At 40.7% G+C, this 14,083-nt stretch overlaps 1 protein-coding gene across 3 annotated transcripts in view; it reads left to right on the top strand.

Annotated features, from left to right (window-relative positions):
* The first annotated feature begins 5,288 nt into the window (after positions 1-5,288).
* LOC108234352 (homer scaffold protein 3) overlaps positions 5,289-14,083 on the top strand; it is a 42,815-nt gene continuing 34,020 nt past the window's right edge. The window contains exons 1-2 of one of the 3 annotated variants that reach the window (XM_037974108.1): positions 5,289-5,706; positions 8,787-8,832. In XM_037974108.1, coding sequence (XP_037830036.1) covers positions 8,810-8,832 — 23 coding nt within the window. In that variant the 5' untranslated portion in view covers positions 5,289-5,706; positions 8,787-8,809. The remainder of the gene's footprint in view (positions 5,707-8,786; positions 8,833-14,083) is intronic. The other 2 variants (XM_017413490.3, XM_017413489.3) reach the window with 2 other exon arrangements.

Below are 14,083 nucleotides of genomic sequence, written 5' to 3'. Positions count from 1 at the left end.
CTGAAAACATGAACAGGATAAACAGGTAAATTTTAAAGCGATGTTCTGACAAAAAGTTACTAACAATAAGTGCATTACAAACTCTAACATAAGTCACAAAACACAGAGGTTGATTGAGGTTTAATGAAGAAAAGGGCAGAAGTCTTCTTCCAGGCTAGGCTAACAGCTAGCTAAACTAGGGCCCATTTTATATCGTTTTTTCAAGCCTAGAAAACAACTCTTTCTCAAAAATACAACACAGGCGTGATAGAACGCCACATTGGCTAATATTAAACCACTATACTTTTGCATGACACCGTTTGTTCACTCAACACAACCGGGAGTTGAGCAAACTTTTGAACTGACCAGACGTGCCGATCAGGCGGACTGATACCTTCAGCAGCCTCGGAGTCATGAGGCCGACTTCCGCGCAGTAACACGGACGTTGCTCGTTTGAGAACAAACAATGTCATGCAAAATTATTATTATTATTATTATTATTATTATTATTATTATTATTATTATTATTATTATTATTATTATTATTATTATTAACAAAATTAACTCTGTAACTGTAAGACCAGCAGGGGGCGGTATTACTCTTTTTATTTGTATTATAATATAAACCCTTTTCCCCCATCTTGAGCAATTTTTTTTATTTTACAACCGTATAACTAACTTAAGAGTCTAATATTCAGTTTTATTTACATGTTGTTAAAACTGAAACACTTTCAGGCCCTCGTTTACCCTCATATTAGGTGGCATAAATAATTATAAATACAAAAGTATTCAGTAATATTCAGTATTCTGGTACAAAATATCCTGTGACTTTCAGTAGGAACCATTTATCACTTTGTCTGCATGTTACTGTAGAATAACAGCAGCTGTGAAATCAGATAATATTAATTATTTTAATGGCTGGAAGCTCTTAACCCTCTTAGAGACTCGTGAGCTGATAAAATCAGCTCCTTAAATCAGAGAGCAGTTTGTTTGAAAGCCTCACAGCTGCTCCCAACATCTGGCTGCTGTTAATTCACCAGATGTATTATTCATTTCATTCATAAATGGATTTATTTGGAATATCTTGCCTTGAAATGTTTATATTTCCTTCTGTTTCCTTAAAAAAATGAATAGAAAATATGTTTGTAAAGCCGTTTTAGCGCTGAACCAAAGCATAAACAGTCAGCCTTATGATAGAGATGATCTTTTATGAAGTTTTAGGTATCAGTGATGAAGTGTCACAGAGCTTTAGATCAATAACATCTGAGGCAGAGCAGAGATTGTGTGAGGTAGTTTATTTTATGGTCTGTCTGTGTGATGAATGACCATCAACCTGCCAGAAAACATTGTTTTATCTGTTTTATCTTTAAAATGTTTACATCACACAGAAAATGTCAGTAACATTTGTCATTTTTACATTAGAAGGTGAGCGAGACGTGATTTTCTGCCTTTTGGTTCAACCTCTTTGACTCACATCGACTGAATTGCTCCAAAAAGCCTGCAGGGTTTTCTGATTTATAACAAAACTTCATGAGGCTTTGTTTTTGTGCAACAGAAGCTTTTTTATTTTTTATTTTTACTTCTGCAAAAGTGACCAAACTTAGAATAGAGGCGTCAGCTGAACAAAACGGGGGGATAAAAGTTTGTTTTTTTAAATCACTCTTGAAATAACTTGTAGGAACAGAAAGCCAAACAGTTTAATTAAGGTTAAAATATAAAGAAAAAAGCTTCTTTTAGTTTACACTAAGAAGACTTAAATAAAAAATAAACATTCAGGAAAACTAAAAGATAAAACAACAGCTGAAACACTGTATCCTGTGCACATATTGTTGCACTTTACTTATATTATAGAACGTTATTTATGAAGTTTTAAAAGATAAAAATCCTTTTAGAAAATGATTTTGTGCCTGTATTGTATAGTGTAATGATTGGGTTTGAATCTGACTTGAATGAACGTGTTATTCTTGCAGCTCAGTGCCTCGAGACAACTTTTGGTCTGATTTTGGTGCAATTTAAATAAATGAATAAATGAATTTTTGTGAGGAGTGACATAAACACTGACACATTCTTCTAAACAATACAGAAGAAATTACATAAGATTGCACAAACTGATCCATATGAGAGCCTCACAAAGAAAACTCTTTCAGAATTAGTTTCTTTTCAGATCATATTGCTGTGGTTTTGATGAGCGGCGCTCTGTTTTTATCAGTTTTGTGGTTTTTTTAACCAGAACAAACAACACGAAGCAGAAAAACTCGAGTGAAGAAAGAAACCGATGTCCATTCGTGTCTCCCTGATGAATGATTGAGCTTCTGTCTGTTCTTCTCTCCACAAAACATTCATCTGATCGTCTTTATTCTCTGCAGATGCATTGTCAGGACCAGATGTAGATAATTAAACATTGGTTTCTTCCTCCTCTGTTTCTTTTTTTCTGTCACACAATAAAATCACTCAGAGAAATGTCACTGCGTGGCGCACCTCTGCTGAAACACTGTTATTACCTACCTGCAGCTCAAAACACAATTCAAATCCAAAAGTTTCACAAAAACATGCAAACTTTTCAATATGTGCAGCAGATAGATGAGGAAAAGGAAGAGTGGTAACATTTCTTCAACATATTAAACTCTTATTAAATCAGGGGCACCAGGTCAGAGTGACCAAACAACAGATTAATTATACTTTATAGGATCTCAATTATTTAATTACTTAATCTATTCACCCTGATTATTATCAGATCTCAGCAGCTGAAGCTGAATTCATGAATCACAGGGAACTCTTTATCATAATGTTTACACTGAATAAGGAGGAAACTTGTAATTTTATTACAAAAAAATAAGAAAATAGAATCAATAATAAACAATTACAGCAACACAACAAAAATAAGACTAACACTAAGAGTTTAGGGATTATTCTTCGTTAAGTAATTACTTTTAAAAGTGGATTTTTCAAGAAACGCAGCAACAAGTAATAATTTGACAGTCTAAGATGAAATAATGATTATTAGTTTGTCTAAACCAAAACAATTCTTTGAACAGAATGTTTGGATTAATTAATAATCTCCTTGAAAGTCATGTTTATGGTTCAGAAGTTTAAAATTAAACTTCCAGCAGTGTTTGGTAACTGATGGTATACCATAAGTGTTAAAAATGATGTATAAAATGTATGCTTAAAGTGAAGATTAAACTTTTTTTAGGATATTTACATCTCAACTGAGTTTCACAGTGGAACCTTTCCTAAGGGCTCAAATGCATTTTTATATTTGTCTCAACTGCTGTTTTGTGCACAGATTAATCTCTTCATCGTCTGATATTAGAGCTGATTTTTAATGTAGTATTTGTGTTTTGGAGCTGACGATGTGAGCAAACAGTACGCGGTTAAAGAAGCGGAACGAGCCGAGCTTCGAAAACAAAACAAGCCAGAGAGACAGCTGGAACATCAGGAGGGAACAAAATCATTAGTTGGGTTCATTCTGAGAAAGAAAAGCCCTGGAGTGAGTTCAGTGACATAAAAAGGACGCTAATGAAAGAAATCAATTTGAGATTCACTCAATGTTAAAGAAGAAAACCTTCCCGGCACCCGGCCTGGGGAAAAAGACTTTTCATTAAGTGAGTATATCATTACCTACATCTGATGTAAAAAGAAACTATCACAGAAGCTTCACCACCAGGTCCGAGTCATTTAGAAACTGCAGAGCGCAGAGGGAAATAGAAAGGCCAGGCTGATTTGTGATGAGAAAAAAAGATGAACGTATTATTGAAAAGATGAAGCAAAGAACAGCCTGAACCAACATGAAGAGACGGATCCATCCACAGCATCATCTGTGAGGAACACGAAGCAGCGTGACGATGTGTTGATGCACAGATGATGTTTTTAAAAAAAAACAACAAAGAACAGCTGAATGAATCCTAAAGAGTCTGCTGAGGTTTATCCAAACACAGCAAAACAAATGGATAAAACAGGCTGCGGTAAAGAAGTGGAATATTCTGCAGGGACACCGTCACACACCTGATCTCAGCTCAGTTGTGCTGCTTTTTAGAGACAAAACTAACAGCAGGAAAAACTTCACACACAAGCTGTAACAAATAAAGGCAGCCCAGCAAAGCATCAGTCAGAATAAAATGGGTAAATCTGAGTTTTAATGAGGATAATTATAGGGACAGAAAAGCGTCTCCCTGTGAAAATCTGCAGGGATAGGTTTCAAATAAGTTCAAACATTAGTTGCACAAAACAGCTTTGTTAAGAGTGGTTTTATTGTTTATTTGTTCCAGTGTTAATGCCTTGTTTGTCTCAGTGAACACAGGCTGCATGAAGAAGGCCATTAAAGTGACTCAGCTGCTGGCTGAATAAATGCTGAGAGGACTCAGAGTTGTGGACACCAGGCTGCTGGAGCTGATTATTTCCTGACTGTTAACGCCAAAGGCCTGGAGTTTCAGCTCCGTCTTCACCTGGAGTTTCCAGCTGGGCTGTAAACCGCCTCTCGGAGAAGCTGAGAAGTGTCTCTGTTGATCAGCACTGAGGCCGGTTTGAGTGTGAGACAGAGATCCAATGTTCCTGCTGCCCAGAGGAGCAGTCCGCTGCATCGCTGTAACAGGCCACTGAGCAGCACGATTAGTGCTCCCACAGCCCTTCCACTACATTTGAGGCTCCAGTCGCCCGTGCTCGGTTCGTATTCATGCCACTAAATGTTACTTTAAATCAGTGTTAACTCCAAACTGAAATCTGAAGGAACACAGAGAGGACACGTTCTGCTGAAATGGTTTCATGAAAGAAATTATTCAACTGTAACCAGAGAGATAAAGAAACTGAACATGTTTAATTTCTTTTAATAAGTAGCATCCCTGTGAAGGCTTTAAATCTCTGAGACACAAGTTGAAACTGCTTTAACGTTATGTTTGGTTGCTTTTGTGTGTTACTGATCATCAGAGTTGTTAAAAAAAGAGAGAGTTTGTTTTCAAAACTCAATGGGAGATGAGATAATCTGAGAAATCAAGACTTGATCTGATCCATTAGACAGATGAGCACAAATAAACAATCGGTTCGACCTCCTGGGAGCCCTAAAAAGTTGTTAGCTGTTTGCTGAAGCTTTAATATAAAAACTAATAATAATTTATCATTTTTATTTTAAATGCTGGAAGCTGATATTACCCTGAACCTCATAAATCCCCCCATTGAAGGCTGCTGTCACAGATCTCATGACAGTTTCTGATTTTCCACAGTGGGCATCAGGAGGGTCTGATCAGTAGTGCGCATCGTGTCCATCAGGTGGCGCTGGAGAGGCCTCGCCGTCCCTCTCCGAGGTCGTTGAGTGGGATCCCAGTGTGATTTGGCTCGCAGGCAGGAGGGGAGCACAAGTTGTGGAGGAGCTTTGAGGCAGGAGGCAGCCTGCTGCTCGGCTTTCATCGACATTCCTCCGTCCGGAGCCAAACGTGTCGCGGTGCGTAATTACGCACAGGAGACGGCGGAGCCGCGGCGCGGACACAAAGGACGGCGGGCGGGCTGGACTACAACAACTGACTTCAGCGTGGAGAGAAGTGCTGCTGGAGGGGAAGCGAAGGGGGGAATCTGGAGTCGGAAGTGATTTGTCCTTTTTTTTTCTTCAGCAATGTAACGTGAGACACGGATTTCAGGGAGAAAACCAGCATTTTGGAGAAGGAAGATAACGGAGCAGGAAGAGTTTGTGAGTGGAATTAGTCCTGAACAATCCGGAGCAGATCCTCGGAGCATGGGGTAAGTTAAAGATCTGAGCTGATTCCTTCATGTTCCTCTGCTGACTGGAAGAGTTTTTTTACTCAGATCAGAAAATACAACAAAGGTTTTTAAAGTGAACTTAACCGCGTTTCTTCTGGGGTTTTATTTATAGCGGCTTGGTGGAGCACATGTGAGCCTGCTGTTTTCTTTGTTTGTGTCCTGATAGACATCCCAGATCACAGAGGGCTCCTTTATGCACAGCCTGACCTAGTTTCCTCAAAATGTCTCATGTGCCTAATGACAGCTGTGACCCGCAACAAGGTCGAAGTCAGATCTAATCAGAGCTGAATTAATTCTGATTTAATTTACTGTAATTGAATTTGATCTCGGCAGATTGTCAGATGCACAAACCTGTGATGTTTATCCTGATGAAATGCCCAATCAGAGGCCAGATTAATGAACTGCTGTGAATTTGTACATCAGCAGTCTGGACCAGGGGATCCTCGTTAGGTATCGGCTCCCTGTGGACAAGCTGTGTTCAGTCTCATTAACTCTGTGTGTGTTTGTGTGTTACAAATTACACATGGAATCCTCCAGCTTTGGTAAAACTCACCTGAACTCTCCTCATGGTCCCGCCTCTGGGACAGTTTGACTGAACAGTGATCAGACTTTGTTATCTTTAATGAGATTTAGCAGATTCTTGCTGTTTTACTCGCACCTTTTAAAGAAATAAACACTTATAATAAGTTTAACATGTTTTAGTTTAGTCATCCTTAGGCAACATGCAAAGCGGCAAATGCATCTTGAAATATTTGAAGATAGGACCAAATCTAATTTGTCACAGCACGTCTTATCTGCGCATGTATCCAGCTCTGAATCAGAAACAGCAGGGGTCAAAGGTCAATCGAAGACAACAGCATACACCAAGAAGCAGCCCTTTATTTCCTACAGTTACCTCCAGGCAGTTACTGAAGCCGGAGTCAAAAGGTTTAATTTAGCCTTTGTGGACGTGTATTGAAGCTGGATGTCATACGGGACTCCAGAGGCTGAAGCCAGAAGAGGAAGAGGATCCCCACAGGATGGTCCTGCCCCCTCCATGTCAACGAATGAGGCTTTGCTCTTATTAAAAAAACAAACCCAAACACCTTTTATTCTTTTTCAGGTGTTGACTTTTGTTGATTCGTGTAGCTCTTACCTCACTGCTGTATGTTCAGATATTCATTTTTCTAATACATTTAGCTGTAATAAATCATTTCCTGCATAAAAGACAGGTCATGTAACACCACGGCTATGTGTAGAGTAGTAGGTGGGCCCCTTCTCCCCAGTGGTCCCAAAAACACAGCATGGCAGCTCCTATTAAACCAGTTCCTGTTGGCTCTGATTTCCAGCAACAAGAGAAGACTGGAAATGTTAGTCTAGAGTTCTAATACATGTTGATGGTCAGGAAGGAGAGGAGAAATATGGATGCAGTTAGAGAGGACATGGAGAACAGAGGATGAAGAGGACAGAGTTAGATGGAGGAGGATGACTCGCTGTGGCGACCCCTGAAAAGGGAACAGCTGAAAGAAGAAGAAGAAGAAGAAGAAGGTTTTGACCAGGATCATCTTGACTGATGCGTCATTAAAGTTTTCTCCAGGACTGCAGGGACCCAACGCTCTCCTGGGATGCTGTTCACTGCGGGGTGTTTTTGTGGCAAACCAGGAGGTCTTTAGCATAAAATCTCTGTTTTCTTTTTACAAATGGACTTTGCTGTTGAACAAAGATGGGCCACCATGTTTGTTGATAGTTTTGAATCTTTACCGACTTATCTGTCAACACAAATATAAACCACGAGCACTGGAACCAAACCACCACAGCACTATTGATTCAGAGACACCACAAAAAGAGAACTGTTGCTCCAACAACTCAAAGACCACCCCGGGTCGTCAGCATCAGTGTTCACAACATGGCTGATCACCACGTAGCTGAGCTTCGATGGCTTGAATATCTTTGGCACCAGCCGTGGTGAAAAGAAATAAACAAGAACACTCATTTTCACTGCTTTTCTTGACACATCCAAGGTGAACGTGTCTCCAGTTGACCTCTGACCTTTCTAGTCCCGGTCTTGTTGGCACACGCCAGTTCTCGAGTTACGTTCTCTGACCCTCTGGCTTCTGATACTTGGTTCTTTGTCATGTTCTTCCTAATGTTCTGTCATCGGGGCAGAGAAAGCAACGAAAGGATTCTGGGAAATGTCAACAATCTGCACCATCGAATAATAAAAAGAACAGATCTGTGTGGCTCCAACAGAAAAACCCAACACCTGACTGGACTCCTTCAGTACAAACATGTAGGAAACTCGGTGAGAAACATCCGGTTTGATGGACCGACTGTGATGTATCCACTTTTCCACTTTCATCAGGATCAGTCGCCTGGATCTCTTTCGAAAAGCTTCATCTAATCTCCGAGCTGAGACTCAGACAGGAACTGACTTGACTTCTGTCTGAGGCCGCCTGCTCTTCATCTACTCATCTAACCAAAGAGAAAGAGCTTAGAGTTGCTTCACATTCCCAAACAAAACGAGTGGTGGCCGCTCACGGTTCTTTGGGATGTCAAACTACTCATTTAGACTGACTTAGTTTTAGTTTTAGTCGGCTCTAACCGAGTCAAGCCCAATGTTACGAGTTAAAGAAGAGCACCTGAACGCATCGGTGCAGGTGAGTTTAACTAGCTGAAAAAACTTCCATTTTTCTGCAATGTTTGAAAAATCACCTGAACCTCAGCGCCATGATTAATTGCAGCTATTAAGTCTGTTATGTGGAAGTTCTGCTCGAAGAAGCTCCATTTTAAAGAGAAGCTATCATTTTTGTGTTTATTGAATTTAGCTGTTCTGTTTTTTTTTATTCTGAAGACATCAAAGCAAAGTTATGGTTGCTTTCTGACTCGAGGGTTTTTTAGATTCTTAAGCACATCTGACCTAAATACAACTCACGCCGCTTCAAATATGTTTTGTTAAAGTACTTTCTGTGGGAAACTTTTAGATTTGTACTCAGCAGAGGAGAAAGAACTTGACTGTGTTTGCTTTTTTAAAATTTTTTCCTTTCTAACCTGGACCTTCTTTTTTTCTGGTTGTGCTGCAGAGGAGTTGTCTGCGAGCTGTAAAATGTATCCGCTACACCGTCAGAGGTACAAACACGCCATCGTCTCTGTGTTGTGGCTCTGCATGACTGTAGTTTCCTCTGAAACGCTACTCAGCTTCCAATCGCTGCAACTGATCCTCAAATCTCAAATTATTCACAATTTATTAGCGATAAATTTAATATTGTCAAAGCAGAAGTAGCTTTGTATTATTGTAGGAATGTAGATTTTACTGTAAAGATGTAATGGGGCAGCTGTTACTGGAAACGTCAGCCCTCCAAAGTGAAATAGAGAAACAACTTCTGAGCATTTCCTGTTTGATGGTCAAAGGTACACCATCAGGTATTGATATATTGGGAATAATCGGCCCATTCCCGCTTCTGAACAGAACCCAGCATCATTTCACGCCTGTGATGTTTAATCCCTCCCTGTGTGTGTGTTTCACGCCGCGGAGGCTTCGTGCTTGTCGTGATGTGCAGATGTCAGTGTGACTCCCGCTGCCGTCGCCTCGTGTCGTTCTGTAGCTCGGCTGCTCCACCGTGTTGTTGGATTGTTTCAAATGTTCATCAGAGCGTCCTGATCTGCAGCCTCCCAGCTGGTTTTGCATGTTTAAACTACCTAAAGCTGTCGAATATATGTGTTGTGGTGTGTTAATATATACAGTGTTTCCTTCTGATGTGCTGAATCTGTAACGGGGTTACACTACAGATGATGTAAAACACATTTATTTCAATAATTCAGTGCTTGGAAGCAAACATTAATATTATTAACTGAGCTATGGCTGAAAGTTCCTTCATGGTTTTGCCTGGTTGCTCTTTAGATGACTAAACAAGAAAACAGTCAGAATATACAATAAATTCACTAAATACTCAGACACTGACTCTGATCTCTGAGAAAAACTGCAGTTCACATCGGCTGTAAAAAATCAGCCAGTAAATATTTATCACAAAGTTTAGTAATCCTTTATGTGATATTTTAAGCAAAAAAGCAAATAAGACATAAATCTGTGCTACATTTCTTTGACGCATATGAACGTAAGGTGATTGTTTTAAAGTTTTGTTTTGCTTTCGGATTGTTTTACTGAGAAACTGATCAGCTGAGGAACTAATCTGAAAAATCCCAACAAGCAACAGTTCAGATTCTGCATTTAAAACTCGTAGAAACTGTTTTAAAGAAAGTTAGCTCGATGAGCAACGAAGCACTTAATCACCACACAAATATAAAATTACAGCTTTTATTTGTGCGTATCTTCAACATACATTTAGCATTTTATTATCACTTACTTCCAAGTCTGTGTTTGTTTGTCTGTTAGCAAAATATCCCATGAACCACTGGAGGGATTTTAATGAAACTCTCAGAAAGCAATCATCGGACAAACATCTACAGCTGTCCTCGATTCAAGATGGCCACCTTAGCCACTGCAGCAATGGCTATAACTTGGTTATTTCTACAGCTACTGAGCTAAACTCAGGTGTGGTAGTAGCTGAGAGTCATCACCATAACATGCTTTAATTGATACCAGATCACGCAGGATTTTAGTTTAAAACTTTGGCACACAAGGCAGCAGGCGATATGCGTTTATTCAAGGAATTCTAGTTTCATTAAGCGAGTTTAAAGTTTTGTTATCCAGCTTCATGTGTGTCTTTCAGTATTTTGTTTCATTGTTTCCAGGTTTTATAAGAATCTAAGAGCTAAAATATTGCAAATTAGTGAAACTGTGTATTTTTTTCTCTTCTCCAGGAGGGTTAGCGTTTGGTTTTTATAACCCTCTTGGATCATAAAGTCCACTGCGATGATGTAATAAGTTGTTCAGCTGATCTCAGCACAGAAGAGCTGGAGGAACACAAGATAAACCAGAAGCAAATTTGTTTCTTTTATTCATAAGATCATCAGATAGGATGGGTACTTTATTGATCCTTGTTGTGTTGCAGCAGCAGTAACATTTGACATTAGACATATAATAATAAAGAAACAAACATACTGACATATAAAACGAGCTGTAACGATAGATGCTCTATCATGTCTCTACATACAGTGCAGTATGCTAATATTTATAAGATGAATGGATGAATAAATAAGCAAATGGAGATTCTGGGTTGTTATTGTTTCCTGAAGAGCCTAATGGATGCTGGCAGGAATGAGTTCTGTCCTAATCAAGCTTGGGATCAAAATTAGCAGTGTTTAAAGCTGTAGTTTCACACAAAGTAACCACACTCAGTATTGTGTTACATGCACAGTTTCTTTAAACGAAAGCAGCAGCTCTGTGTTTGGGAGCTTTTTAATTGCTGTTTAGGAGACATGAATAACTAGTCATCCTGGGTCACTCTCTGCTTCTTCTTCTCGTTTTTTCCCTTATTTTAGAGCTATAAAAGAGTGTAACAACATCTCTGACCTTTCTCCTGAACACAGCAAACAGTCGGTCTTTGTGTCACCTTCACAATCCACAGCAGCAGCAAGTTATCGGTCAGCTGACCTTCAGATAAGTGCACCCAGCCTCACACGGGCTTTTCCTGCACATTCAGATCAAAAAGCAATAAAAGTACTTTGTAGGTTTTTCTTTGCCTTCGGCTCAAAGAATCAGAAACAACCCAGCTGCGTTCTTTACTCTTTACATGACGTGAAAGCAGCAAACATGGCTCGTGTCGGGTCATCATGCGTGTCACAGATATAATGACTTGTTGAGCGGCTCCAGAGTGAGCTGGCATTTCCCCTTCTGGACTATTTCGGTCTGTGGTTGTGGCGTTTCATGTTGCCCAACTGAGCCAGAAGGTGGGCCCGCTGCCTCTCAGAGGTCAGAGGAAGCAGATCTTTAAAGGAGAAGTGCCATCGGAGGAACAAAGAGAGGTGAAGAAGAAGAAAAGCAGCACTTAACCGCTTCATTAAGCGTGAAGCTGCTGGAGGGCGTGAAGCACAGATGGTGAAAAATGATGCCCAGCTGACTTTGTTCAAAAAGAATTTTAACTTTTTTTTTGGAAAGATGCAGAAGCAGGACAGGACTGGATTTATGGTTTCTGGGTCAAAATATGTTGCCTGATCTCGATCATTACAGAATTAGACAGACCTATTTCACTGCAGCGCCGTTCTTTCTCTTCTCGACCAAACTTTAAACCTTAATGAAACACACTGAGTTTGATAAGCAAACTGAGACAGAAAAGAGAAACACCGGACACTCTGCAGTCCTTACACTTGTACATTTCCAACGCAAAGCTCACAGCTCAGTCAGACAGTCGGGGTCCACATCTTTATAGCCGACGCTCAGATTTCCCAGCTTCAGGGAGCAGCTCCTGGTCTTTAGCAACACTTTGACGTCTAAGTTTAACATGCAGTAGGTGAAATTTGACTCCCACAAACCAACATCCCACAATACAAGCAGAAGCACAACCAGTTAGGTAGCGATTTCCGGTCAGTGGACATTTCTCTAACTCGAAGCTCATAAGGGTCTTTCCCTCTAACCTAGAGACATTTCTCCTCATATCTCGCCTCAGTTTTGAGTATCCAGTCCATCTTGGTAGCGTTTTCTTTTCTTTTAGATCCACAGTGGCTGGTTCCGTTCATTGTCACACTTGGCGAACTTTGAAACACAATGGATCGGGCAGGGATCAGTGATAATTGTGCTGTAATCGATGCTAACTGGCTGTCGGGTGAAGTTCGCCACACAAAACGGCAAAAGTGCACTAGTGTGGGTTGTGGGAACTGTGTATAAAACTGTGTTTAACACAGCGCTGACTTTATGTTCACAGATGATGGGCACAGCCCACCGTTTTACTGTGGTGGAGCTTTATGGCTTAAAATGAGCTCTGAACAGAATTAAAGGAGGCTGCAAGGAAAATTTGCGTATTTTCATGCAATTTTGAGTCTCCAACTAGCCTCCAACAGGCTGCAGCCCAGTGAGATAAGGCGTTAAGATGGAGTTTTGTGCTGTTTATCAAAACAAGTCATCGTGGTTTGACCTTAAAGGTGCTCTGGAAAGAGCAAAATGGGAGGAAGACAGCAAATGGAAAAGAAAGAGAGAGAGAGGCATTCAGGACCGGTGGAGGAATGCTGCAGACAGGGGTGGGGTTCTTGGTGCCCTTCAGAGTGGGAGCGAGGAGCTTTGCAAAGCCTCAAACCTTCTGGGCATCTGTGGAGTAGAAAAGAAAAGCCATCAGAAGAACTTTAGAGGTCGCAGAGAGAACTTCCTCAGAAGCTGCTTTAGGGATAGAGATGGAAACAACAAACAGAGTTCCTTATATCAGTTGTATCAGGCAGATAAATGTGCCTTGATAGTAACTTTTCAAATATTTCTCTCAAAAAAGAAAAAAACACCTACAAAAAGTATATTCCAGAATAAAAACCAGCTTCTCCTTCTCTGTCATCTTACAGCAGCTGAATTGGTTCCTGATTTTATGTTGGCTGCAGAATCTTGTTTAGTCTCTGCTTCAGTTGCAGAATCGTCCACACGTTAAAGTTAAAGTACCATTGATTGTCACACACCTGAGTGTGTGAAATTTGTTCTCCGCATTTGACCCATCCCCTGAGGGAGCGGTGAGCAGCAGCGGTGCCGCGCTCGGGAATCATTTGGTGATCTAACCCCCCAATTCCAACCCTTAATGCTGAGTGTCAAGCAGGGTGGCAATGGGTCCCATTTTTGTAGTCTTTGGTATGACCCAGCCGGGATTGAACCCACGACCTCCCAGTTTCAGGGCGGACACTCTACCACTAGGCCACTGAGCTGGTCTAGTGGTAGACCAGCTCTGGTCTCACACGTGCATGAAAGGACAAGTACAAACAAGTCCTGACCACATCCTCTGGACAGTTTTATTCTTTATTCAAGTGTGAAAAGTTATCCCAAAACACTTTTTGCTTTTATTTTCTGATGTATTCTTTGCTCCAGCTGAGCTGTGCAACACAAGTGATTTGTACACCTTCATATGAGGTGTTAAAATGACCCTTTTGATGATTTCCTGAGCTTTTCTCCTCCACCAAACGGTCCTGCAAGCTCTCTTTTTGCCTTTTGAAGTGTGAATTTCACTTTTTAAGTACATCCAATGCAATTTGTGGCTGTGGCTCCAGAAGCTGCGCCCTCACTCAGGGCCGATTTGGAGCTCGCAAAGCCTAAAGGCTTCATTACTGGTTTATTTTCTCAATGAGCGGCTGATTGTGTTTGACCGCAGGGCTCGACAGGAGAGTGCAGCTAATGTTTCACAGATCAGAGATTCAGGTTTGGTGAATGACTATCGAGATTAGGAGGAGAAATGAAGACAGGGGTGAGAGAGGATTAGAAACTGAGGACTGGGGTGGGGGGGGGGGGGGGGGGGAG

The sequence above is a fragment of the Kryptolebias marmoratus genome, linkage group LG24 (assembly GCF_001649575.2).
Source record: "Kryptolebias marmoratus isolate JLee-2015 linkage group LG24, ASM164957v2, whole genome shotgun sequence".
Classification (NCBI taxonomy): Eukaryota; Metazoa; Chordata; class Actinopteri; order Cyprinodontiformes; family Rivulidae; genus Kryptolebias; species Kryptolebias marmoratus.
Note: the sequence above shows the minus strand (reverse complement) of the source record. Positions and strands in the feature narration are given on the sequence as shown.